A 25,961-nucleotide genomic window follows, 5' to 3' on the forward strand; every position below is an offset into this window, starting at 1 on the left:
TTTCTCCTAGACATCCTCTTTATTCCCAACCTCCAGCGAGACACATTCTACCCCGTGAGATCCCTGAGGCCCATTTTATGGGCGGGAAAGTAAAGGCACTATGGCAGAGTGCCGCTGGAGGTCAGCAACACCCGACTTACGAAGACCCATGAATCCTAACCTTCAGGGACTCCACCTAGAGATGCAGCAGATCCAGAAAGACGGTCAGGGCCGGCCTCTCTGCCGAGGGTTTCTCAGTAACACAGCTGCTCTGGTGGCCAGCAGCCATCAGGAGACAGGGAACAGACGCAAAGCCGGGGCTGGCCCTGCCCTCCACTGGCCTCCATCTCTCAGGACCAGGGCTGTTATGCGCCCGCACAGGGCTCCCCAGAAGGAGAAATAACACAGCTAAGTCTAGTGCCGGTGGGCAGACTGAGGTGAGGGCTCAAAAGGGCACCCCAAAAAAGGCTGCCAGGTTGGAGACCCATGGGGTCTGGTCCCAATTCCAGAGCTGAACAAGGTGGGGGGGTGCGCCCTGTCCGCATCCCAAGGCCGCTGCTCACTGTGGTGTAAAACAGGGGCTCTTCTCTCCAGAGGCCTGACGCTGCCTCACAGCTTGCTCCGCGGGGCCTCGGTCAGGGGCCGCTGTAGCCGCCACACCACCTTCACAGGCTCTGTGGCGCCGTCCAGCTGGCGGAAGCCATCCAGGTCCCCTGTCTGCCTGTACCGCCACAGGGCCAGCTGCAGCACCGAGACGGGAATGCTGAAGTTCAGGTGAGGATAGGTGGCCCCCGTGTTATTGTCCCTGGTGTTGCTGGCCACAATGCCTGTGGAAGGGTCAAAAAGGAAAGGGGGTGTGAGCCATGGGACAGACGTACGGACGTACGGATGGGAGCTGAGGCCCATCCCCAGCCTGGAGCCTTGCCAGAATAGTACAGTCCCTGCCTGCCCCTCACGCAGCTTCTCATGTCACTGCAAAACGGTCCTCAGAACTAGGAAAGTCACCTTGGAGCAATGCTCGTGACTGAAATACAGGACATGTTCAGATGTCGCCGGTGATTCCATGAGCGCTTTCTCTGCTCCCGGATGCAATCCAGGGCCCCATCAGCCTCTGGCTCCTGTCTCTAGAGTCTTCTCCGGTCTGCATCAGTTCCAGTCTTTCCCCACCATTCGTGGCCTTGACGCTTGGAGGAGCACGGGTCAACTGTTCCGCAGAAGGTCCCTCACACTGGGGTCACCCAGTGTTTCCTCACGGTAAGCATGAGGTCTGACGTGCTTGGGAATACCATCCCGCGCCCTTCTCCAGGCGACCCGCCGGGAGGTGGAGGAGGTCTGTCGGCACGTCTGTCATGCTAGCTGACCTCCATCACTTGGCTAAGATGCTGTCTGCCGGCTGCTCTACAGTGGGCAACAGACTGTGGGCAAGTGCATAAGAAACTTGGGAAAAAAGTGTTTTGCTGGGACACGTAAAGGCTCAAGACAGAAAGAACCATCCGCACTTCAACACTGTGCTCTAGCTGGTCAATCTGTTTCTTGCGGGGCTGTGAGGTAGGGATTCCGCCAGTACTATGTGTTCCACAGCTGAAGAAGTAAGGGATTCCACTCCCGCTAGCTAGCACAGGGCGAGGTTCCTCATAACCTCAGAACTAAGGGAAGGGGAAGCACCGCGGGGGTCCCGGTGCTGGCGTGCAGGTGGAGGCGTCCATGTGTGCTCACAGTTGGCTTTTTTTTTTTTTAATGGACGGGCTATTTTGTTTTTTATTACCAAAATTTTAAAGTGGAAAGATTTAACAACCACATATTTTTTTTAAAAAAGGGTCACAGTTGCTAGTGAACAGCTGCAGAATTGGGCCATGTTAACCCCACAGTCCTGTGTCAGGAGGCCGCAGGGTGCTGGAGTGGGGTGCCATTCACCTTGCGTCACTCCTGACGCTCCACTCCCTGCTGTCTTCACTCCTGCACTCATTCACTTGACCTGTGACTCTTGGGACTAATCCAACTCCTGAGTGTCACAGATCCAACGAGGTGTGGGGACTTACCTGAGGTGACAGGGTGGCTTAGTAGCAGAGAAGGAACCGGGACTCAGATTTCTTCCCTCCCTGCTCAGCGTCTGTCCCTCTCCGCCCTTGAGAGCACAAGCGCCTGGCAACTTGGGCTCACTACATCTTGGGCATCGGGCCCACCAACGTCCCCGGCCAAGGGTGGCTCCCGGGGCAGGATGCCCAGCACTCACTAGATGGCATTGAGGCTCCAGCAAGGGTAAGGCTGGGAGAGGGCGAAGGGGCTGCTTACCCAGGAGGTCTCCTGTGCAGGTGGAGAAGAGGGGTCCCCCGCTGGAGCCGCCATGCACGGCACAGGTGGTCTGGAGCATCACTGGTCTGCCGTCCACCCGCACCACAGCGGACAGGATGCCTGAGGTCACCGAGGGCCCACAAGCTGGCCAAAGATGCCGAAGCCACCACGCTGACAGCTTCTCCTGCCCGGGAAAAAGAGGGCAAAGGCAGGGAGTCGCCTCTGTTCTGATAGGGACTCTCACGCTCCCCATCCTGCTCCCTGCCCTCTCCAAAGTCCCAAACCTGCCCTGCTGCTCAGATACGCCCGCCTCCATGGAGTTGCCCCAGGTCCCCACAGGAAGAAGCCAGGACATCCACTGAGCTCCCCGCACTTGCTCATACTTGTTCCTGACATCAGGCTGTTCTCTGGCCCTCATGTCCCTGCCGGGACCGGGGAGCGAGCTTTCAGGGTCCTGGTACCACGCCCCTGCTCATAAATGTTTGTGTGGTGAAGCATCTGCCTTCAGCTGAGGTCATGACCCGGCATCCTGGGATCAAGCCCTCATCAGGCTCCTGCTCCATGGGGAGCCTGCTTCTCTCCCTCTCCCTGCCACTCCCCCTGCTGTGATCTCTCTCTCTGACAAACAGATAAATAAAATCCTTAAAAAAAAAAAAAATGAAATAAATGTTTGTGACATTAATACCTATCTCCTCCTTTCTAAGAAGTCTCTTGGTTTAAAAAAAAAAAAAAAGGTGGTCATCGCTTCTCGGCCTTTTGGCTAAGATCAAGTGAAAAAAAAAAAAAAAAGTCATGACGATGACCAAGAACCTGCCAGTAACTTCCTTTACCAAGTGCTCGTGCATGGCGCACGCAGCTAATTGCTTTACAGGCTAATTGCTTTACCCACACCTCACAGTGCCCGGGAGCAGGGAACATTATCCCCATTTTCCAGATGTGGAAACTGAGGCAGAGAATAAGGAGTTGCCTGTCCAAGGACACAGGGCTAGCAAGTGGCAGAGGAGATGCCCACTTGGAGACCTCAGGCAACTCCCCAGGCAGTGTGCCACGCCACTGGGGCCTCAAAGCAGAACAGTGCTCTGGCGGCCCGCGGTGTTTTAAGGAGCCCCAAGCTCAGTCCCTCCACATGACATTGCTGCAGGGCCTCAGGGGGAAAAAAGGTGTGCCCTTACCCTTCACGGGGACCCCACCACCTGCCCCCAACACACACACACCCACCGCACCTAGGACCTGACGCATGCTGGGCACAAGCAGGGAAACCTCCAAGAGCAACCCCAGCCAGAGTGCTGAAGGCAGGTTGACTTCATCCCAGACTCATGCCACCGTCATCATTCTGTCAGGGGCAAGGCAGGGAGCCCGCCTAGGGAACCGGGCCCCCGTCTAGAGGGTTTGAGTGCCCCAGCACTTTGCTTCCTGAGGTCTGCCACAGACCACAGGGCACCCTGTTTTTTACCTTCTTGGAAATGCTCAGCCAGTACCGGCAAGGTGGACAATCGTGTAGGTCCTCCTCCAGGCTCACTAGTGCTACGTCATAGGGGACAGGTCTCCTGGGTGGCAAACACCACACGTCCCCAGATTGTGGCCACTCCTAGGAGCAAGGGAAACAAAGTGAGCGCTAGCTTTCTGACCCTTCAGCGCTGGGAGGAAGCAAGGGGATGAGAGTGACTCTAGAAGTCATGGACTTGGGGGTTAACGGGTCTGGCGTTGGCCCTGACACGTGCCAGGCAGGCATCTCTGGGTACATCCCTCGGCCGTCCTGGGGTATTTCCAAACATAAGCTTCACACTTCTATGTAAGCTCCCTGCGTCTCACCATATTCCTAACCCCTGACACCTGGAGAGCGCTGTGGCCGGCTCAGTGCACCCCATTTCATTTAGTTCCCTTCAAAGCCCTAAGAACCAGGCGCTGGTGTTATCGCCATTTGAAATGGCACTTCTGAGGCCCAGAAAGGTTGAGTAACTTTCCTCAAGGTCACCACGGTTAAGTGACAGAAGCCAGGGCACACATTCCCAGTGTTTTCCTTCACGGTCTCATTGCAGGAAAACAATCCTGCCATTTGTGGGGCAGGCGTAGGATTTCAACGCTGTGTCCTGTTTACATACATACATACACCCTAGCAATCTCCGCTCTCAGTGTGTCCCAGACTGTGTTCCAAGACTTTACAAGTCAACTCAGGGAGAAGCAGCATGAGACTGGCTTGCCCGGGATCACAGAGGGGCCCCTGTCCTACACTGCAGGAAAAGCTTCCAGCAGACCCGTGGGCTCCCCAGAAAACAAGTGTGTGTATTGTCAGGGGAGGGGGAGTGGATACCACTCCTGCTGGAAATCCTCATTACCCTCTTCCTTATAGCACCATGGCTGTCCTGCTGGCTGCCGGGGGTGGGGTGGGGGGGGGGGAGAGGTTAACCCTGGAAATTCAGTAGAGGGATTTGGAAAGGCCTGGGCTGCAAGGCTGGGCTGAGCCGGGTACAGAACCTCAGGCATTAACAAAAAGGCGCAATACTGCTCTGCTCTTGCCTAAGTCTGGCACCTGGGAGGTCCCAGAAACAGACCGCAATCCTAGAACTAAGCCAGGAAGCTAAGGCGGCTGTCCCTGCTACCAGGCAAAAGGAAGGAAAGGCGGCCAAGGGCCCTTTCCCTGCAGAGATGGAAGTGACTGAAGTCCAAACCTGGCTGCCAGGATCATCCAAAGATTGTTCCAGTGCGGCTGTGGGCTCTGCCTCACTTCTAACTAGGTGTAACTCCACACATGTAATTTTTACCGGGATGGGAAGTTCTGCTTAAAGTCTAAGATAGCGATCAAGTAAGATTAAGAGGCTCCTCTCCTGACTCCAGGAAGGCAGCATTCTGGGCCTCTGAGACCTCACCACCCCTCTCAGGGGAGACAGAACAGGGTGGGGAAGTCACCATCCAAGGAGCCTAGTGGTGTGTGGGAGCAGGGCTATGAGACAGCAGAGTTCAGAAGGAATTCAAGCTGGGAGAGGGTGCTCAGAGACGCCGGCCCAGCCAGGGATGCTGAGACCAATCCAGAGCTGCCTGACATTTTGCTCAAGCCCCGCTCACCCCCTGCCAAGGAGGCCCCGAACGCCCTACACTAAGGTTGTGAAAGCCGAGGATGAGCGCAGGGACTCAGGTCTCTGTCCGCGCTACGCTGTCAAAGCATCAGCATGACGCCAGAAGGCCTCCATTATCCTCAGAGTTACGATCTGAGACCCCAGGGCGGGCAGTTGGGGCAACCTAGCGGGCCTTACTTAGGGGGCGTGGCGCGCACCAGGACCCTGGACGCCTCCCGAGGGGGCCACATGTCGGCAGGTCACCACGAGGCGGGGCGCCACGGCCACTCCGGAGCCCCAGACGGTGGCCGCACTCCACCAGCACGGCCGCAGCCGCCCCACGGGGGGCCGGGGTCTCGGAGAGGCAGACCCACGGCGCGCCCATCTCCAGCGGCAGGAAGGCGGCCAGGGCGCGGGGGCCGGGACCCAAGCGGCCGAGTGCGGCTCGGGCGGCGCGCAGGAGAGGGGCGGCAGCGCAGAGCAGCGTGAGGCCCACCCACTTCGCGGGCTTTCCAGCAGAGGGCGCGGGCCACCAGCGGCCACGAGCGCCCCCCGCGGGCCGTGCCGCGCGAAAACGCCTCCGCCCTCGGGTGCCCGGCAGGCAGCGCGCGTCAGTGAGCAGCAGCGGGCCGGTGGCGTTTGCTGAGCACGCCGCGGCTGAGCGTTGTTGAGGAAGATGTCCGGGCAGAAGGCCCCGAACGGGGAGCCGCAGGCCAGCAGCGGCGCGGCCCCTTGGGCACGGCCCCGAGAGGCGCCACGGCCACGGCCGGCCCGCTCTCCTCCGCCGCCGCCGCCGCCTCCTCTTCCTCCGGCTCGGGCCGCACGCGCAGCAGCGCGAACCATCCCAGCGCTCTCAGCTGGTCCTCCTCCTCCTCCTCCGACACCTCGTCGTCCGGCGCCGCGTTCGCGAAGCGCCACTGCTCGGCCGCCTCGCCCCCGAAGAGGCGCGCGAAGTGGGCTCGGAAGGCCGGGCAGCTCAGCAGCAGTAGCAGCTCGGCGGGCCGCGGGGACTGTAGGAGCCGCCCGCGGGGTCGGGCCGGCGGGTCGGGCTCCGGGCCGGCGCACTGGGGCGTGCACAAGCCGGGACGGGCCCTCTCCGCGCGGCCTGCGGGGCTCGCGGCTGCCGGACCCCACTGCACGTGCAGGCGCAGGTCGTCATCGCAACTGTCGCTGGGCAGGAAGGAGGCGCCGGCCGCGGTCAGCGCCGCGCTCCCGGCCCGCAGGAAGGGGGTGAAGATGCCCCCGTGGCACAGAACCAGGTCTGGGCCGCGGCTCAGGATCACTCCGCTGCAGCTCCACGAGTCCGCCTCGGCCTGCCCGGCCCGGGAGGCGCTCACCACGCAACCCGCTTTCTCGGCCGCCCTCATGGAGGGCCCCCACTGCCGCGCCATGGCCTCCAGAACGATGCACACCGGGTTTCCAGAGGAACGACAGAGAAACAGAGATCCCCGGTCGGGCCCCGCGCGGGTCCCACTCAGCGTCACCCAAAGGAGCAAGCGAGAGCTGCAAACACAGACTCCAGCCTTCCTCGTCGGACCCGATTGGCTAAGCCCCAACTTGCCCGCCCCCATTGGCTGGGCTCGGGCCGGGCCCTGATTGGCTGCCCAAGCTGACCCCGTCCCTTTCCCCGCCCCACTTCGCCCCGTTCGTTCTGGGCGCCTGTGCCACCGAGGGGCGGAAGCAGTCCAGGAGGATAAATTCAGGGAGAGTGGACGGCGTGTGGTTTTACCGAGAGACAGGGTTTGGGCAAGACAGAGTACCTTTGCTGTTCGTTGGGCTGCAGGAGAAAGAATAGAAATGAGGGCTGACGTGGCTAGACTTGTCCAGGCAGTGATAGGACCTGAGTATCTGCTCAGGTCTAAACCAGCGGTCTCTGGCCCCGGGCTTGATAAGGGCAAGGGAATCCTTGGCCCTTTGGCCGAATTAGTAATTTGAAATTACTAATTGAAATTGAAACGCAGCTCACAGGACTACACCTCGGAAGCTTTTGATGCCAAAGCCTGAGACAAAACGGATGAAAACTGGGTTTGCGCAAAGTAAAATTGCCCTTTAAAACTATGAACAGTAACTGAAGTAAAAATTTTCAATTCTACCACCCTGTACTTTGCAGTGTGCACTTTTCCCATACATTTATAACCACCACCTAGGATGTATCTAGGTTAGGGGCCCAACACTCTTTCAGTAAAGGGCCAGAGCCTCAGTGGAACAGCAGTTGGGAACCACTCTCCAACGCCCAAGTCTGCAGCTGTAGTAGGCAAAACCTGAGGGAATGGATGGCTGTGCTCCAGTAGAAGTTTCCTTATGGAAACTGAAATTTGAATTTTATGTCACAAGACAGCATTCTTTTATCCGCCCCCGCTCCCCCCCTCAACAGGTCATACAAAAACAGGCAGCAGCCTGGAAGATTGTAGTGCATTATTTATGCAAGCATTAACAAAGATGATTCAATTACTACTAAAATTACATAACCTTTCTGCCTCAATTTCTGGATAAAACTAATGCTGGAGAGAGTTAAATGACCCATCATGGTATGAGGTGAACTGAAATAAACCGTCTTCCATAGCAGGCATGGTTTTCCTTTGGCTCTGAGACACCGAAGATGCCTCGGTCACAGGAAAAGCTAATTATCCCAACTTCCTAGCAATTAAGAGTTCCTTTCTCTCTTGAGTCCCATGATTCTCCCTTAATGACGCTCAAGGCTCCAGCATGAACCATGATGCGTCAGGTTTTTCTGTTTACAGCACATTAAAAAGAGTCCCAAGTCACAGCCAGCAGCCAAGGTGAGACCCCTGGAGTGCTGGGTTCATTGACTCAGTCTGTACTTCTCATGTCCCACTCTAACTCAAACGACAGATATTATATAGAAGCATAGGACCCCTGGCATCATTTTAGTAACAGGGACATTAGTTTCAATCACAAGATGCCTCTAACACTTTTAATACTTGGTCAAAAAGAACCTGTTGCGTTTTGCTTCCATTCTATTTGTCCCATTGCTTTAGTTTTAGAATCTCATTTGGGTTTTCTAAAAACAAGGCTCCCTACAAACCTGGTAAATGCACGAGCACACATTTCATTCCTTTCCCTGTTTTACCAAATGTAGCACTCAACCAAATCTCTCCGATTTTGTATAAAATGGTAAATGGTAAACAGCTAAACTGGCCCCAGTCCTTACATGTTAATATGAGATTTTGCTTAAAAAGTATACACCACCAGTCCTGGGATCACCCCATGTCTGAAGCCTCTCGAATGTACGAAGTTTATGACTTGCAATGAAATGTGTGCATTGGCCTAGCCCTTTTTTTTTTTCTCCCAGTAGCAAAACTTGTCTCTCATAACCTTTGTAAATATTTCTTTCCCTAAGTAGGAAACTTTTGCTTCATCACCCTCACCACACAAACAACAAATGTCAAGACACATTCAAAACCAGAACAAAGCCTCGCAAATAAATGAAAAAATAAATGGCACAAGAAAGCAAGTCTGTTTTAACTTTTTATTAAAATGCTTAGGATACAGATTGACTTTCTTTTGTAAATGTTTTAATTAACTTTTCCTGAAATAGGACACATATGCACTCTGATAAAACAGAATGAAAAGTCTCAATTCACGGGAGTTCCTGTACAAAGCTCTGATCCTCTCTGTTAAGAGCCAAGCTCCTCACAGCAGCTTCTTTTGCAATCTTTTCATAGGAACAGTGTTTTCTGTGGAGCAGGAAATAGATGCCAGACTTTTCAATCCCCTCTTTCTCCAGTGGCCAAAGTAAACCACTTTCACAAAGAGCTGAGCTGTGTAGAATCCATAGTTTTCTAGCTTGCCTACGAAGGGGTCAGGGACAAAGAGGAAAAAACAAAACCGAAAACTAGCGCTGCAATCATACTTCTCAAGTCTCTGGATAAAGAAGTATGGGTTACCTTTAGCCAAAGGAAATTAAAATTATGCAAGTTAACTACCTAGTTCATTCACCATTAGCTACATTTGTTCATTTAAGGCTTTCACCCTTTCCAAACCAACAGTTTTGTTGCCATCCAGCTATGCTTGCTAACAGAAGAAAGGCACGCTATTCCCAGATTTATCCTTTACTGAGCCTCTGCATTTGTACCTGGCAGTGAGAAACTAGCCTTTCCTAATAGGTCAGTACTGAAGACTGACAATGAGAAGTCCATTAAAGAGTAACACTCCTACTCGCCCCTGGAATATTACCCACACTTCCCTACCCTCACATTAGACACCAAAATTCCACTGAATGTATTTCAAACCTTTGCATCATAATTTTGTTTTGAGGAAACTACTTGTAATCTCCCATTAAAGAAAAATGAAGATATCCACCCATTTTAAGAGAGGGTCTAAGATCCTGAAAATCCAATTTTACACGTGGCACTAAGAAAAAGGAATGCTATAAAAATGATCATCACACGACTGGGCATGCTGAGGCTTTTATACTGAGCTCTTAATGACAAGTGACACTGGCACAGAAAGAACAACACTACACGAAGTCCTCAGTTTCCCCAGCTAATTTCTGGCATGGAGAAAGGCAATTTCATACCACAACCCTCCCCCAAAAAGTAACCTAGAAAAAGAGCTCATGAACATTCCCATAAAGAAGCCAAATCTTGCACATGAGAATTTTAAAACCCACTAAATAAATCTTTCCTGGATCCAAACAAATGCTACAAATGCCAGGTTTTTAAGTTCTCAACTCACAGAATTAAAAGCCCTTCAACTGTAACTGCCCTGTGTGACTCACCTATCCTGAAAATGTTCTCCTAGACTCTGTGCAAAAGTAACACACGCCTGTAGTATAGGAGAACATGTGGGATGTTCTCTTTTGATGCAAAAGTCATTCTTTTTTATAACTGAAAATGAAAAAGGTGCTATGGAAAGGTAAGAGCAAAGACTGCCTGAAATTTGTAGCTTTGTAAGTAAAAATAATAAAATCACCACTCTATATTGAACTCCTCCACAGCCAACCAACCATCTGCTCTACCAGGTGAGGAAGGACCCTGGCTGACCACAGTGGAAACCTGTCACCGCCACCAGGCCGGCTGGGCCCTCTCCTGCTCCTCTATGCACAAGGTTGGCGCCACCTACCACAAGGCAGTCAGAGAGCAGGGGAGCTTTGGCTCACTGACCTACTAACTCAAAAGGACTAAGTTTACTCGACTGAGCTCTGGCCTCCAACATGTTTCATGTGCATAATTTTATGAAGAAGCTAAATGCCATTCACTAGACCAAAAAAAAAAAAAAAAGAAAGAAAAGAAAACTCTGGACCAAGTAAATTTTGAACTCAGAAAGTTAGGAGGGACACCAATGACATTAACAACACTTTCTTTAAAAAATAGAATCACTTTCTTTGAAATCAACCACAGTGGTGAGACGTGTTTTTCTTTTCAGGTGCCCCAGGATGGCACACAGCTTTACACAGCAAATCCTGCCAACTTCCAAGTCCCGGGATGCTGAGCTGCACCAGCACGTGGGGCAATGTTACCTCCCGACAGTGTGGAGAAGAGCACATGTCACCACTGGGCAATGAGAGAGCTGACAGAGACTCTTGGCTTCTCAACGCCAGACACGGTTGAAGAGCTTTCCTTGTTCTATTAGAAAAGTTCATGAGGAAGCTGTAAATAGGATCAGTCCAGAGAAGGAAAGCTTTTTTATTTTCACTGTCCAAACATCAGTCAATATACTGGGAAAGCCAGCGGAAGCCCTCGCCGTAGCCTTGCCTCTTGAGCACGCTGCACATGAACACTTCCATGGGGCGGGCGTTCAGCTCCTTCAGGGTCACGTTCCCCTAAGGGAGGCAAAACCAAGAAAGGCCTGTTAGCATCCCCATGGTGGAAAAGCTTGAAAGGGGGATCACAGATCACACTCTTTGTTCCTCAAAAGCAAATGAAGTAGGAATTACTTATAAAAATGGGGTCAAAGCCATACAGATTATCTTCCCCAGAGCATCATGCTTTCAAGACAAAATAAGCAGCACAATGAAGAGCCTTTACTTTGAACACAACAGCATCTGGAACGTTACGGCAGCTAACCAAGAGAAAGGCCACTAGGACCCACAGAACCAGCATGTTCTTTGATGGAGAGAAGTCCAAGACTCTTGGAAATAAGGACATTCTTGAGGCACCTGGGTGGCTCGGCTGGTTCAGCACCACCGACTCTTGGTTTCGGCTCAGGTCATAATCGCAGGGTTGTGAGATCCAGCGCCATACGGAGCTCCTCATTTAGTGGGAGTTGGCTCAAGATTCTCCCTCCCTCCACCCCTCCCCCCATCATGCATGCTCTCTCTCTCAAATAAATAAATCTTAAAAAAAAAAAAAAGGAAGGGTGCTTGGGCGACTCAGTGGATTAAGCATCTGCCTTCAGCTCAGGTCATGATCTCAGGATACTAGGATTGAGCCCCACTTGGGACTCCCTGTTCAGCTTCTCCCTCTCCCTCTGTCCCTCCCCTTGCTCATGCTCTCTCTCTTTCTGTGCACTCTCTCTCAAATAAATAAACTCTTAAGGAAAAAAAAAAAAAAGAACACTCATTAGCACAAGCATTCAGAATTAAATTATATCAAAGAATTTAAGAATTCATGTTGTGGGACGCCTGGGTGGCTTAGTTGGTTGGGCGGCTGCTTTCGACTCAGGTCATGATCCCAGAGTCCTGGGATCGAGTCCCACATCGGGCTCCTTGCTCAGCAGGGTGCCTGCTTCTCCCTCTGCCTCTGCCTGCCACTCTATCTGCCTGTGCTCACTCTTGCTCTCTCTCTCTCTCTGACAAATAAATAAAATCTTTAAAAAAAAAAAAGAATTCATGTTGTTTGTAACACTCATGCAGAAGAGGGGAAATTAAATTAAAGTCAGTGTTTCTAGAAAGAAATAACTAATCAAGAAGAGGTACCACTTAGAAATAAGAAACCATAAAAAGAAAAAAGTCAGAAGGTTATCAGAGATCTCAGAAAAGGAAAATTTTTAAAACTGATTATGCCAAAACTTCAGGCTGAAAAAACCAGAATTCTTGCTTAAGTACTGCTGATCTAGATTTTTTCTCTCACAAGCACTGCAGCAAGTTCTCCTTCCAACTGGATACAGCATATAACCTACTGATCCGGGAGACTCAGGTTCTTCTATTCCTGGTTTTATCACTGACTTGTTGTGTAGATCTGAACAAATCACTCTCTGATTTTCCTCATCTTCAAATTAGGGATCACAGTCCTACCTCGCTCAGCAAGGAACACTGACGATAATCCAGTGCTTGGGTCTCAGTGCTTGGAAAGCGATCATGAATGATCACTCTTCTTCATAACCTGAAATCTCCAGTCAAAAACAAAACTGATTTCTGGTTAAGGCGGCCTTCTTCAAAAAAGATTTCTCTGAATGAGATTTGAAAGAGAGTCAGAAAATTCTTAAATTGGTAAGCCTGCCTTTCCTCCCAATTTCTTCATCCTCATATACCTGAGGAAAATTTCCTCAGACAATGGTGAAAGAACAGGCTCCTGCCTTCACAGTGACTACAAATCACCTATGGCAAAACCAATCCTAGGCCCAGTTAAACTTTTGAAAGACAAGTAAAATCCAGATAGTAAAACATGAATTTCTCAAACGCTGTGAATTTCCTTAATAATATGTCCCCTGACAATTTTTCTCTTACCTTTCCTGTGGTCTGTCCATAAAGCCCAAATATCTCACGGAGTTTTTCTTCACTGATCGCATCTGTTCTGTCAATCTTGTTACCCAAGATCAGGATTGGCACATTGGATATTGTTTCATCAGTCATTAGCGCCTAAAGACAACATAAAGGAAGAACTAGGTGAGAATCTATGAATGCCCACTAGATCATGAAAACCACCCAGACCTTCACTTGTCTACAATGAATCAAATGTAAAGAGAAATATCTAATAGTCTTTATACCTGAGCGAGGATCTAAAAATCTTGACATTATACAACATTTTTAATGTTACGTAAGAAGCCCCTAAAAATTACCTTGACATTAGGTAAAAATACCCTAACAGCTTCAAAACAATTGCAGCTTAAGGCTGTACCTATTTACAAGGCAGGAGAACTGCCTCAACCTTAACTCTGAGATAAATTACTCAACCACAGACCATCCTCGGGCTCTCCACTGAGCACGGTCCTAGAAGACTGAATGCTCTGGCTACAGAGTCTCAAGGAGGGCTATAGGAAGTCCCCGAGTGTACAATGAGTGCTCAGTGTGTGCAAAGCACTATCTCAGGCACTGAAAGGAGTACAAAAAGAAAGGTAAGACATATCCCTGGCTTCAAGAAATCCTCACTCTATGTTCATACATCTGTCAGCAAAGCAAAGCAAGTGTATGATTAAGTGTCACAATGAACAGGGACAGAATACAAATACTAACAGACATTTGGGGAAATCAAATGGCAGGGCAAATGGTGGACTTAAGGAAGTCTTAGCAAAGTAGAGGAACCCAAACTAGGCTCTAAAAGAGGGGCAGGATTTGGATAGATGGAAAGGAGAAGGAAGAATATAAGCAATGGCTTTACGGTAGGAAAAGAATTCAGAAAGCCACATGGAGAATTGCCTGTCTTCGTACACACAGTAATAACAGAATGGGAAGGCATGATCAACATTACGGTGCCAGCCTAAGAAGTTATCTGCAACAGATCCTGAAGACCCCAAATCCAGAAATTACTAGACAGAATCTGTGTGTAAGGGGGTGTCTGGGGGGCTCAGTCAGTTAAGCGTCTGCCTTCAGCTCAGGTCATAATCTCAGGGTTCTAGGACCAAGACTGACATCCAGCTCCCTGCTCAGTGGGGAGTCTATTTCTCCCTCTGCCCCTCCCACCCCCACTCTCCAAAAAAAAAAAAAAAAAAAAAATCTGTGCATAAAAAAAAAACACAATGAATTCACACAAAGTATCTATGTGCACTCAGGTAAGAGAGAATGACCTAGCCTAAGATGACAGCATCTAAGGGACAGTGAGTGCAGCAGGCACTGTGGAGAAAGAAGTAAAGAGACTGATGTCTGGATGATAAGACAAGTAAGACGGGCCTGAGCTGGCAGAGATTTCGAGCCTGGGAACCCAGTGCCCACTGACAGGAAAAGCCTGGAAAGGATAGCAGAGCTGAAGGATAATGCGCAACATATTTTTGACCATCTTAGGTTCTAGGAAGTGTTAGATAAAATCAGAGTAAGGATGTCATTCGTTGATTAAATACTAACCAGATGCTATTCTGTGTCTGATGCTTTGCTAAGTGCAAGCGTTTCACAAAGAACAAAACTAGGTCCCTTCTAAGTTCACAATCTGATGAAGACACCTACAAGAAAACCAGTAAAGACCAGAGACACTGATAAGGCGGCGAGTCTAAGTCCGAGAGGTCAGGGAAAGCTTCCTATAAGAGGTCATAGCTGAACTCTGGGATCTCCTAAAGGACATTTTTAAATTTACCGGTTAAAGTGGGTGGGGGTCAGATGAGAAAGCCAGGCAGGGACATTTGTGCATACTAGAGAAGGACGAGTTGTTCTCTCCGTTTGGAATGTAGTTCAAGGCAGGCAATAAAGAGAAAAGAAGCTGGAGAAATAAACAGAGCAAAGCTCCGGAAAGCCTTTATGTGCTATGCAGAAGACCTGTGGACTTTATCCAGAAGGTGACAGAGTTCTATTAAAGAATATTAAATAGGCCAATGATAGGTCTAAAAAAGTTCCTTCTAGATTTTAGAATGTGGCAGGGTGGTAGTGCAATCTCCGGTCATTCACCGTATCTGCACCGCATGTCCAGGTAGATGGTCGGGAAGAGTTCCATTCTGGGAGACCGGAATTGGCAGGCGGAACTCTATAGTAGGCAGCATTATGTGTGAGGCTGGAACTCAAGAGAGGTTTAAACAAGAGAAACCCATCGGGGAGTCACTGGCATGTGGCAGAAGAAGGAATGAGAAGCGGCCTTGACCAGCCTGGGAGGAAGTACAGACCCTAGGGAACACCAAGGTTTAAGGGCTAAGGAGGGGAATGGGTGCCTGGGAAAGAATCTGAGAAGTATTAGCCAGAGAGAGCACACCAAAACCAAGAATGCAAACGGGAGCTCAAAGAAAGAGAGAATGCCAACGCCAAGAGGTCAAGTAAGAGAAGGAATGCCCTATAAGTGATTCTACAAGAGACCAGAGCTATAGATGCAAGAAACTATACTCACAAATAAATGGGGCACAGGTTCAAACTGCCAGGAACAAGAATGCAGAGAGACAGTTACAAATCAAATAAAAAGAAGAGGTGCAGGGTGACCCAGTAGGGATTAACAAAGACAACATGAAAGGAACTGTGAAGCCAAGCAAATGCAATGTTGAGGAAGGAGAAAACCTGACAGTATCAAAAGCTGCCCATGACCCAAACTGACGACTGAAAACAGACCGTGAGGGTCTGTGAAGTCATTCAATGCGAGGGGGGCAGACACAGAGTAAGAATGCAGATTCAAACACATAAAGAACCCTTAATCTCTCTCTTTAGGTTTCACTCTGAAACAGGGACCATCTATGGTATGTGAAGGGAAAAGGCATTCACTATGCCAGGGCAAGAGGCAAACTGGACATAGTCACCCTATGATAGATATAAACAAAGTTAACTTCCTCAAGTTCAAGCTGAGTTTCCTCAGGACACTGAAAAGCAAGGTCTTCGATTTAAAACACGTCCTTCCTGTAACTAAGACTTTTATCAAATGGTAACTGGAATGCTGAAGTGCTGGCACTACTGACCTGTATTCCTTAAAAGAAACAGAGGCCAAGAAAAGAAAAAATATAATCGTACATTTAACTCAACTTTGGATTCCATGAGGCGAGGATGATCTGCACAGTCGACCAGAAAGACAATCCCATTAATTGCTGGGAGGTAATTTTTCCAAACGCGACGTGCTGGAAGACAAAGTTGTAGTTGCGTTAATTTTTTTTCTTTAAAAAGTATTTTGAAAAATGTATCTATTTTTTTGTCCTAAAATGGGCAAACCTTGGCTTGGTTTCAATAGCATTCAATTCCATATGGATTCTCCAAGTCCCAACCAGAATTAAATCAGAACAAAGGGTATATATATACTCTGATATTCCATGAACCTGATTTTTTTTCAGATTAAAAAATCAAGGTTTTCTGCCTGATTTTCAGAAAAACTGCAACATCTGGCAATCTCACACATACCCGCCCACATGTCACTGATCAGCTGGAACTAAGTGCCCCTTTAGATGAAATCTGGGCTCTTCCATTCGGCAAAGTTTCCACCACTCTCTACTGTCTGAAACCCAGTCACTTTGACTCACTTTAAATGACCAACCTCACCCCTAAAGCCAAATTCATCAAGATGCAAATTACCTGTCCAGACACCATTTAGTCCCAAGTTAGTTCCTAACTAACCAATGTGTACGTGTACTGACACACCCGCTCCGTCCACTCTCAGGAGATGGGGCCTGACAGGTGGTTGAAGTTCCCAGGCAATACCTCAGTCTCCCATATTTAACCCAAGAGGCCTTATAAATTTTATTTATTTAGTTTTTTGTTTATGCCATGAAGTGATAATGGTTTGGGAAGCAATACTTTAATTATATTATCATTTCTAAGCCATTCATTTCTACTACTTTCACTGGGATGAGTAACAAAGCATATCCACATCAAATAGTTAATAATGGTTATCTCTAAAGAGTGTGATAGGGAGAGGCTGGGGAAACTTCCACTTTTTGCTTTCCATATTCATATGTTGAGTGTATATTCAATTTGTTATATGGAGCCAGAACTACTTTTTTTTTTTTTTTTTTTAAGTTCTCTCTATACCCAACCTGAGGCTTGAACTCACGACCCTGAGATCAAGAGTTACATGCTTTTCTGACTGAACCAGCCAGGCACCCTGAGCCTGGCCTACTTTTATAAGTTAAAATTTTTAAGTTTTTTTTTTAAAAGGAAATCTCCAAATATATAGCATTTAAGTAATTTCTGTAAAATGGTGACTAAGTTATTAAGATAAAGTAATTTGTTAAATAAATTTTCCTCAAACAAAACAAAACTACATGTAACACATTCCTCCCCTTCTTAATCTATCAAAACCTGAAAGCTAAATCTATCAGACCAAATACCACCCTAAGTCTCAGTTCAGTGGTCCAAAAACATCTTTCCTACATTCTCAAAGTGGTCTCAGTTCAGTTCTTACAACTGTATTACCCCTGAATTTCAATTTGTAAGCAGTTACAAATCCTTTTGAAAGAAGTGAAAAAGCCATTTACCCATTCCTACCCAAATGAAAACAATACAAGCTCATTATAGACAAAAGGACACAAGATGATCTATAATCCCCCATCAAAATACACCTACTGCTAATGTTTTTGTATATATTTGTTCAATCTTTTTTCTGTACAGGTATTTTATGTGATTATGATCACACTACATACGATTTTGTGGGATATAAATATTAAGTGACTAAAATAAATGTAATTATGTTAATGAAATCGCAGACTACAAAATCATTTGGATCACTCCTTAGATTTTTGGTTAAAATTACTTGGCTAAAAAATGGGGCACCTGGGTGGCTCAGTGGGTTAAAGCCTCTGCCTTCGGCTCAGGTCATGATCCCAAGGTCCTGGGATTGAGCCCCGAATCAGGCTCTCTGCTCCGCAGGGAGCCTGCTTCCCTCCTCCCCCTCTGCCTTCCTCTCTGCCTACTTGTGATCTCTCTCTCTGTCTGTCAAATAAATAAATAAAATTAAAAAAAAAAAATTACTTGGCTAAAAAATCAAAATTACCAATATTCTGTTCTTTTAACTACGCTTTTAAAAAGCTATATTTAATTCAACCTAATACAATGAATGCTCCAAAAGGAAACCTCTCAATTTAATAACAAATGAATAAATCTGACAAAATTTCACTATTTTTCCTACTTTGCAGAATATTTATTCCCACATCTTAAATGTTTGACTCCTAAGCCTAAAGTCTTGCCAAATGTAAAGTAAGTGTCCATCAGAAAAAGATGCTCTGGTCTACGTTATCTCCAAAACCCACACAAGATACCTGATAGGAATCTAGGAACCAAATGGACATGGCCTGCGTAAGGCAAAAGGTACTACAAAAACAATAAGGTAGAAGGAAATGTTCTACCAGCCGCCCCATATGGATAGAGTATACTAAATAGATCAGAGTGGTCACAAGCATATCCCTGTTAGCAGCGCCTGGGTGGCTCAGTCAGTTATACCTCTGCCTTTGGCTCAGGTCATGATCCCAGGGTCCTGGGATCTGGCCCCACATCCGGCTCCCTGCTCAGTGGAAGCCTGCTTCTCCTTCTCCCACTCTCCCTGCTTATGTTCCCTCTCTCACTGTGTCTCTGTCATATAAATAAATAAAATCTTAAAAAAAAAAAACAAAAGTATATATCCCTGTTATTTTTTTTTAACTTTTTTTTAAGATTTTATTTTATTTTTTTTTTAAAAGATTTTATTTATTTATTTGACAGAGAGAAATCACAAGTAGGCAGAGAGGCAGGCAGAGAGAGAGGAGGAAGCAGGCTCCCTGCTGAGCAGAAAGCCCGAGGTGGGGCTTGAACCCAGGACCTGGGATCATGACCTGAGCTGAAGGCAGCGGCTTAACCCACTGAGCCACCCAGGGGCCCCAAGATTTTATTTATTTATTTGACAGAGATCACAAGTAGGTAGAGAGGCAGGCAGAGAGAGAGGAAGGGAAGCAGGCTCCCCACTGAGCAGAGAGCCTGATGCGGGGCTCGATCCCAGAACCCTGGGATCATGACCTGAGCCGAAGGCAGAGGCTTTAACCCACTGAGCAACCCAGGCGCCCCTCCCTGTTATTATTTTTGCAACTTTTGACAAATTTGAAATTACTTACAAATAATAACAATTTTCTACATACTTATACTCCATTGAATAAAGGATATAAAAGAGACATGATTAAATTTGATATTGTACTAGATCTTGCTCAAGAGGAAAAATGCTATAAAGGAGATTATGGAGACAACTGACAAAAAGAGAAATATACACTACATAGTAGATAAAAATAAAACTTCCTAGGTTTGATAACTTACTATGTGTTACAGAGAGACTAATAAATTGGAGCAAAAGGTATAAAGGAGTAGAGTTCTCTATATGCAACTTTTGATAAGTCTGAAAGTACTTAACAATTTTAAGTAAGAGCTCAATCATAATTTAATCACATTCTAAAAAGGTAAAAATGTCACACTGCTTAAAAAAAAAAAAAAGAGGGAATAAAAAGAACCATAAGTTAACAGCATTCTTCCACTGAATCGTCTCTTACCTTGCTCATGCCCACCAAGATCAAAAGTTGTAAACGTCATTCCAGCAATTGTCAGCTCTTCTGATGCTGAAAAATGGTCAAAATAGAAAAAAGACATAAACTCCTCCATCCAACAAGGCCCAGCTCCCAGCACTGTAAGCCAATACAAAGGCAAAACTTAATGAAGCTTTTACCTTGGAAAGAAAAGGATACAAGGATGAAAACATTCTTAAATTATTCTAAAAAGCCAAGTTTCTTTTTCTCCAAAGTGTCTGTCTGCTGCTTCTTAGAAGTAGATATGGGAGATGTGTCCCCTTAGAGAACTAGTGAGAACTGATACTGAGAGTCCCAGAGGGTTAGATTTAGGGGTATGTGACCTGAGTGTCCTACAAGGAACTTTTTTTTCAAGTGAGTTGTCTTTTGAAACCTCAGTTAATACAAGAAATGAGTCAACTGGGGATTTATCCTCAAACCATGACAATGACCTTCAAGTATCAAAAGGTCACCTGGTATTTTCAAACCTACTTGGATGTAATGTTGGAACATGTTGGCCCAATCGGTCATCTTTGAGCATGTGTAGAAGAGTGGTTTTGCCTGCATTGTCCAAACCCAAAAATACAAGTTTTCCAGATTTCTTGTAGAGTCCTAAAAAAGAAAAAAAAATTAACATAATTTTGCTTTCTACTTACCAAAGGCTGTTTGTGTTAGATCGTTGGACAAAATGTACAAAGTTTGAAACCTATGATATATTTCAAGGAAATGGTTTTACCTAGAAACTGGAGCACACTGCTGAAGCCATTGTAGATCCACTCAAAGATGAAAGACATTATTAATGCTCACTACCTGTATAAAATATGAAAGCAGCAAACATTAGCTTTCTGAATGCTAGTATAGTTCCGGAGAAGTTAACTCTTATTCTGTAGCTCTGATGCACGTTTATTGTCCCATGTTTTCAGGCATAAGATAATAAAGATTTTGCACCCTGGAGGGAAGTCTCTGGGGTTCTCAGATCTGTACAAAATCCTGGTTTTCTACCAGTTTTCAATCTATGATACTCCGAGGGCTTGGAGTTAAAGATACACTTTCAGGGCGCCTAGGTGGCTCAGTTGGTTAAACAACTGCCTTCGGCTCAGGTCATGATCCTGGAGTCCTAGATTGAGTCCCGCATCAGGCTCCCTGCTGGGCGGGGAGCCTGCTTCTCCCTCTGACCTTTCCTCTCTCATTCTCTTTCTCTCATTCTCTCCCTCTCTCAAATAAATAAAAATAAAATCTTAAAAAATTTAAAAAAAAATACACTTTCATCTTTTACTGTGTAACTTTCTCCTCCAGGCAGCTGCTCATTCACATTCCCTAGATACACCACAGCTATTACCAGTTAATAAAACCTCTAGGAAATGAATCCATCAATAATCTAGATCAAAACATCACATCGATACACTAAGCAGAAAATAAGAATGAAAAGCGTATTAATCCTTCCTTGTAAACAGCTCTAAAACACAGTTACCAAAATCCCAATGGCTAACATGATTTGCCCTGCCCCACTTACCAATGACGATTCTTTTTTTTTAAAGATTTATTTATTTGAGAAAGAAAGAGAGCTTGTGGGAGGTGAGGAGGGGCAGAGAGAGAGTGAATCTCAAGTAGACACCCTAATGAGCAAGGAGTCCTGAGCTCATGACATTGAGCTGAACCAAAAGTTGAAATCTTAATCAACTGAGCCACCAAGGCGCCCCACCAATACCCTTTCTCTCTTTTTTTTTTTAAAGATTTTATTTATTTATTTGACAGAGAGAGATCACAAGTAGACAGAGAGGCAGGCAGAGAGAGAGAGGGAAGCAAGCTCCCTGCTGAGCAGAGAGCCCGATGCAGGACTCGATCCCAGGACCCTGGGATCATGACCTGAGCCGAAGGCAGAGGCTTAACCCACTGAGCCACCCAGGCGCCCACCAATACCCTTTCTTAAACAATATTTATTTAACCCCTTTTGCAGATTTGTGTCTCGACTTATAAATAGATATGATATCACTATTTTGGAGAGACATTAAGAAATAAGATAATCTTTTCATAATATGAGTAAACAAGACATAACCCATTTTACAAACAGTGATTTTCTTAAAATAAGAGTACTTATTTGGGGCATAGAAATAGGTTCCTAGCCAAGTACACACCCTAATTAGTACTAATAGTAGGACCACTTTTCATATTGTTTTCCAAAAGCCTAAACAAAACAAAAGATCACCCAAAGCTACTAGAAAGTCTACACACACTGGTAATGAGCAAGAGGACCTCTGAAAGAAGTTAAGAAGGTAAGATCTAAAGCCAGTGCTAGTGTCAAAGTTTCTGAGGTTCAGCATTTCCTGGTCACTGAACTTTTGCCTCAATATCTCAGATTTGGTGCAGGAAAAAAAAAAAAAAAAAAAGAAGAAGATTCCCCCACTTTCATTCCTCTTCATCAGCCAGAGCATATGAACATAAGGCTATGGTAGATGTGACCAACTGTTATCAAATGCAACTTTCATGAACTTTTGTTTCTTTTACTAGTGACCTTAACAGGGTTATCCACAAAAACCCACCTATATTCTTCCCTCAAAGAATGCTACACTGGGTGCCTGGGTGGCTCAGTCAGAGGAACTGTGACTCTTGATCTTGGGGTTGTAAGTTTGAGCCCCAAATTAAGGGCAGAGACTACTTAAATAACTAAATGTGAATACACACACACACACACACACACACACACACATATAGACACACATATATTTAATATACATATACATATATGTGTGTGTGTGTGTGTATATATCATTCTTCTTTTCTGTCCAGTGACTGAGTTGGTTTTTTTGTTTGTTTTGTTTAATCAGGCCTGGGCACCTGGTGGCTCAGTCGGTTAAGCGGTTGAACAACTGCCTTCAGCTCAGGTCATGACTCCCAGATCCTGGGATCCAGTCATGCACTGGGCTCCCTGCTCAGTGGAGAGTCTACTTCTCCCTCTGCTGCCCATGCCCCACCCCCCAGCTCGTGCTCGCTCCCTCCCTCTCTCAAATAAATAAATAAAATCTTTAAAAAAAAATCAGGTCTGACTATAAACTTTAGGGGCTTCCTAATGCTTGTTTTCTATGGCTCTTATCATGGAAAGCCAAATGAGGCTTGGGAGTTTGGGTGAGAGCAGAGGCTAAGACAAAAGCTTTTGCAAAAAACAAAAAAAAAACAAAAAAAAACAAAAAAACTAACTGTGGGAGTTTTTTGTCCTTTTCAGTAACATTAAAATATATTTTTGCAGGGTGCCTGGTGGCTCAGTTGGTTAAGCATCTGCCTCTGGCTTGGGTCAGGATCCTGGGGTCCTAGGATTGAGCCCCACATCGGGCTCCCTGCTCAGCAATGAATCTGTTTCTCCCTCTCCCTCTGCCGTTCCCCCTGCTTATGCTCTCTCTCTCTCACTCAAATAAATAAAAATTTAAAATATGTATATTAATATTAATATGTATTACATGTATTAGGGGAGGACAGGGACCAAATTTAGCGTGTTAAATAATTTGTCTGATAACTTAGTCAGCACTTTTAGAAGTTTAATGACTTAAATACACCTACAAAGCTCCTGTTTTTAAGTTTCCACTGTAGGTAAGTAAAAGAACAATGTGCCTCTTCTCCACAATTCCCCCGAACCAGTCATCTCTCCCTTCTACTTTTCTCCCTCTACAACCTGGAGAAGTGAGGCTCGCCTTTACAGAGAACCTCTCTTTAAGATCCCTCCCACTCTGATCACTCCTTTAAAACCCACTGTTACATATTCATTTGTAGACACAGGGTTGCAGTCAACACTTCTACACTCTTTGTAAAGTTTTACCACATCATTTTAGAATTCTTCCAAACTCAATGAATTCTCCAAAGGTGAAAATGGGAAAACCCCTGCGTAAGGAATTTTTTCATGGTAACTGAATTAGTTCAATTTTCCAATTTATCTTCCCTTGACATTCCTGCTTTAATTAAAGGTCCCTCCAAAATGATCGATGGAAAAGTGCTTGAAGAAACTCTTCAGGTGATGTTAAAAAAATAATAAAAACCATTACTGGACCCAAAGTGTTGTACTGTATTGCTACCCATAGTTAAGGAAATGGCTTTGAGGGTTCCTCTGTCCTTGCAATCTTAGGGTTTGTAACCCTCGTGAGCAGTTCTACAGTTTTATACAGTGCCTGCACATACATCTCATTTCGACCTCACACAAATCCTACTGGGCAGGGGTCCTTAGCCTTCGATAACAAGACAAGGACGCTGACACTCCTAGGTCAGCTGGCTGAACCAAAACTGCTCAGCTAAAGAAGTCTAAGTGCCAAAACTTAAACCTTCCTCTTAAAATGCCAAAGCTAAAGCTCTTCCTGTTAATATTACATAAAATTCCAATCAAAATCACAAAACTGCTTTTAAAGAAACATAAAACTTCCTTAACCTACCAGCTAAACAGATGATAATCATTCTAAGTTTCCTTCCTTACAATTTATCACACCTTCTGAATGGTATTTTAATAACTATCATTCTACTTATCTCCTATCCTTGATCCACTCTACCACCTTATGGCATCTTGTGGCCGAATTGGCGTACTCTAAAATTTAAGAACTCTAAACTACGACAAAAGCACTGCCAATGTACCCCAAACTAAAATTTGCCAATTTCAGGACTGACATGAGAATGAAGTAAATAAAAAAGAAGAGCCCTAGCCAATGCTGACCATTAGCCAATAACTTGTGCATTACTCTCTATATACGCTCATTATTTCTTAGGCATCCTCTTTACAACTTGGAGACACCATTCCTGACAGATCTGGGAGAGCAGGCTGTTGGTTCTTAGCTGAGAAACCAAGCTGAGCTGCAGCGTAAATACCAAAGGTCAAGCCCCCAGGCAAAGCACCACAGGTCCCTTGTCACGACCTAAGCAGATGGGTCGAGGTAAAGAGAAAAGACAAGAGCAGGGGAGACTACTAACCGAGACAATTTAGTGCCAGCCCTCACAAGTGCACGCCCGGCCTCTAGGATAGAATCATGAAGAAAACACTTATCTATATAAAATGCACTCGAAGGAATTTTTCCACGCACTGAAAAGAGGAAGGAAAAGAGGAAGGTGGAAGAAGAAAATATGGGGTTCGAGACCCAGGGCGTCAGATGGTAACAGAGCTGAAAGTCGGGAAGGGGGGTGCGCACAGGTCTGGGAGTCAGGAGATCCGGTTAGAACGCTCCTCTTGTTATCTGTGGGGCCTTGGCCAATTCAGTGCCTCCCGAGCCTTATTATTCCCCCGCACCAAGGACAGTCATCAAGGACCCCCACTAGCCCGACCCAGGGCTGTGAGGCTCCTCCAAGACCGGATGTGAAACCGTTTCGCAAACCTGAGCGCACAGTACAGACAAGAAAACTGTTATCCCGCCCAGCAGCTGCGGGGCCCCGAAAGGAATGCAGATCGACCCGACACCCCAAGGGCTGTCAGCAAACGGAGCAGACCGGCCAAGTCGGCCCGTCCCCACCCAGAACCAGCCCCGCGGCCCCACAGAACCGCCTGCGTGTCACTTCCCCCCCCCCGCACACACACAGCAACCCTGCCTGAGCCGGCCTCCGCCCTGACCCTCCCTGCCGTCCGCCCCAGCCCCTCCCGCCCCTCGGCTCCTTCCTTCGCAGCAGCCCCCCGACTCACGGCCAAGGGGGCTCCTCCGGCGGCGGCGGGCGGCTTCGACCCTCCCTCACAGCACACAGCCCAGCAGCACCCGGGACCGCCAGCTATTCGCCGGATATACGTAACACCCCCTCCCCCGGGACTTCCGGGCGCGTGCTTGCCCCCGCCCCCTCGTAGCGTCACGGCGCTCAGGCTCGCCGGGGCCTCCTACCGACGACTCGGACGCGAAGGGGCGGGCCTGAGGCGTGCAGAGCGATCCCGGGGACGGGCCACGTTTGGCTCCGCCCCCCACCGTCCGGAGGGCCGGGCGCGCGAGACGTGGCAGGGCCGCGGCTCCAGGGGCGGGGCAGGAGCCTGGAGTCTAGCAGTGCTCCTAGACGCGCTGGATCGCGGCTTCAAGTCCGACTGCCGTCGCAGACGGTCGGGCCAAATCGGGAGCATCGACAAGTGGCTAGGTAGGTTCTCAGAGCGAAGAGTTGCCCCGACAGCCCTGGACTTAGGGTGGATCCCAGAAAGCCTTTGCTTTCAGTCACCGTTTTCTGCGACAGCCTGTGTTTTGGAAGAACAGCTAATATTCATTGAGCCCTTAGGTTCCCCGCAGTGCATTGAGTACTTCGCATGCATGCCCCCAGTATTTGACCTTGATAACAGCCGTTATGAAGCAGATTTATTTTCCCCCTTTTGCAAATGAGAGAATCAAGGTTCAGAATAGTCCAGTAACCAAGCCCAAGTTCATAGGCTAGGAAGTGGCAAAGCGGCACGTTAGC

The 25,961-nt window shown here is 47.2% G+C and overlaps 2 protein-coding genes across 2 annotated transcripts; both read right to left on the reverse strand.

The window, feature by feature from the left end:
* Positions 1-6,865, reverse strand: TYSND1 (trypsin like peroxisomal matrix peptidase 1). Its single transcript, XM_053447792.1, is given in 11 exon segments — positions 1-806; positions 2,272-2,455; positions 2,645-2,739; positions 3,725-3,755; positions 3,758-3,808; positions 3,810-3,856; positions 5,518-5,566; positions 5,568-5,630; positions 5,632-5,982; positions 5,985-6,050; positions 6,053-6,865. Coding segments are annotated over 11 exon segments (1,818 nt in total). The 5' UTR covers positions 6,716-6,865; the 3' UTR covers positions 1-588.
* Positions 6,866-8,800: 1,935 nt separating this feature from the next.
* SAR1A (secretion associated Ras related GTPase 1A) lies at positions 8,801-25,359 on the reverse strand. Its single transcript, XM_047702731.1, has 7 exons — positions 25,216-25,359; positions 20,311-20,384; positions 20,067-20,186; positions 19,563-19,628; positions 16,078-16,181; positions 12,955-13,086; positions 8,801-11,109 (listed from the first exon to the last, which is right to left on the reverse strand). Exons 2-7 carry the CDS (start codon positions 20,366-20,368, stop codon positions 10,993-10,995), a joined length of 597 nt encoding a protein of 198 aa, XP_047558687.1. The 5' UTR covers positions 20,369-20,384; positions 25,216-25,359; the 3' UTR covers positions 8,801-10,992.
* Between the last annotated feature and the right edge of the window lie 602 nt (positions 25,360-25,961).

This window comes from Lutra lutra, chromosome 14 (assembly GCF_902655055.1).
Source record: "Lutra lutra chromosome 14, mLutLut1.2, whole genome shotgun sequence".
NCBI classification, from domain to species: Eukaryota; Metazoa; Chordata; class Mammalia; order Carnivora; family Mustelidae; genus Lutra; species Lutra lutra.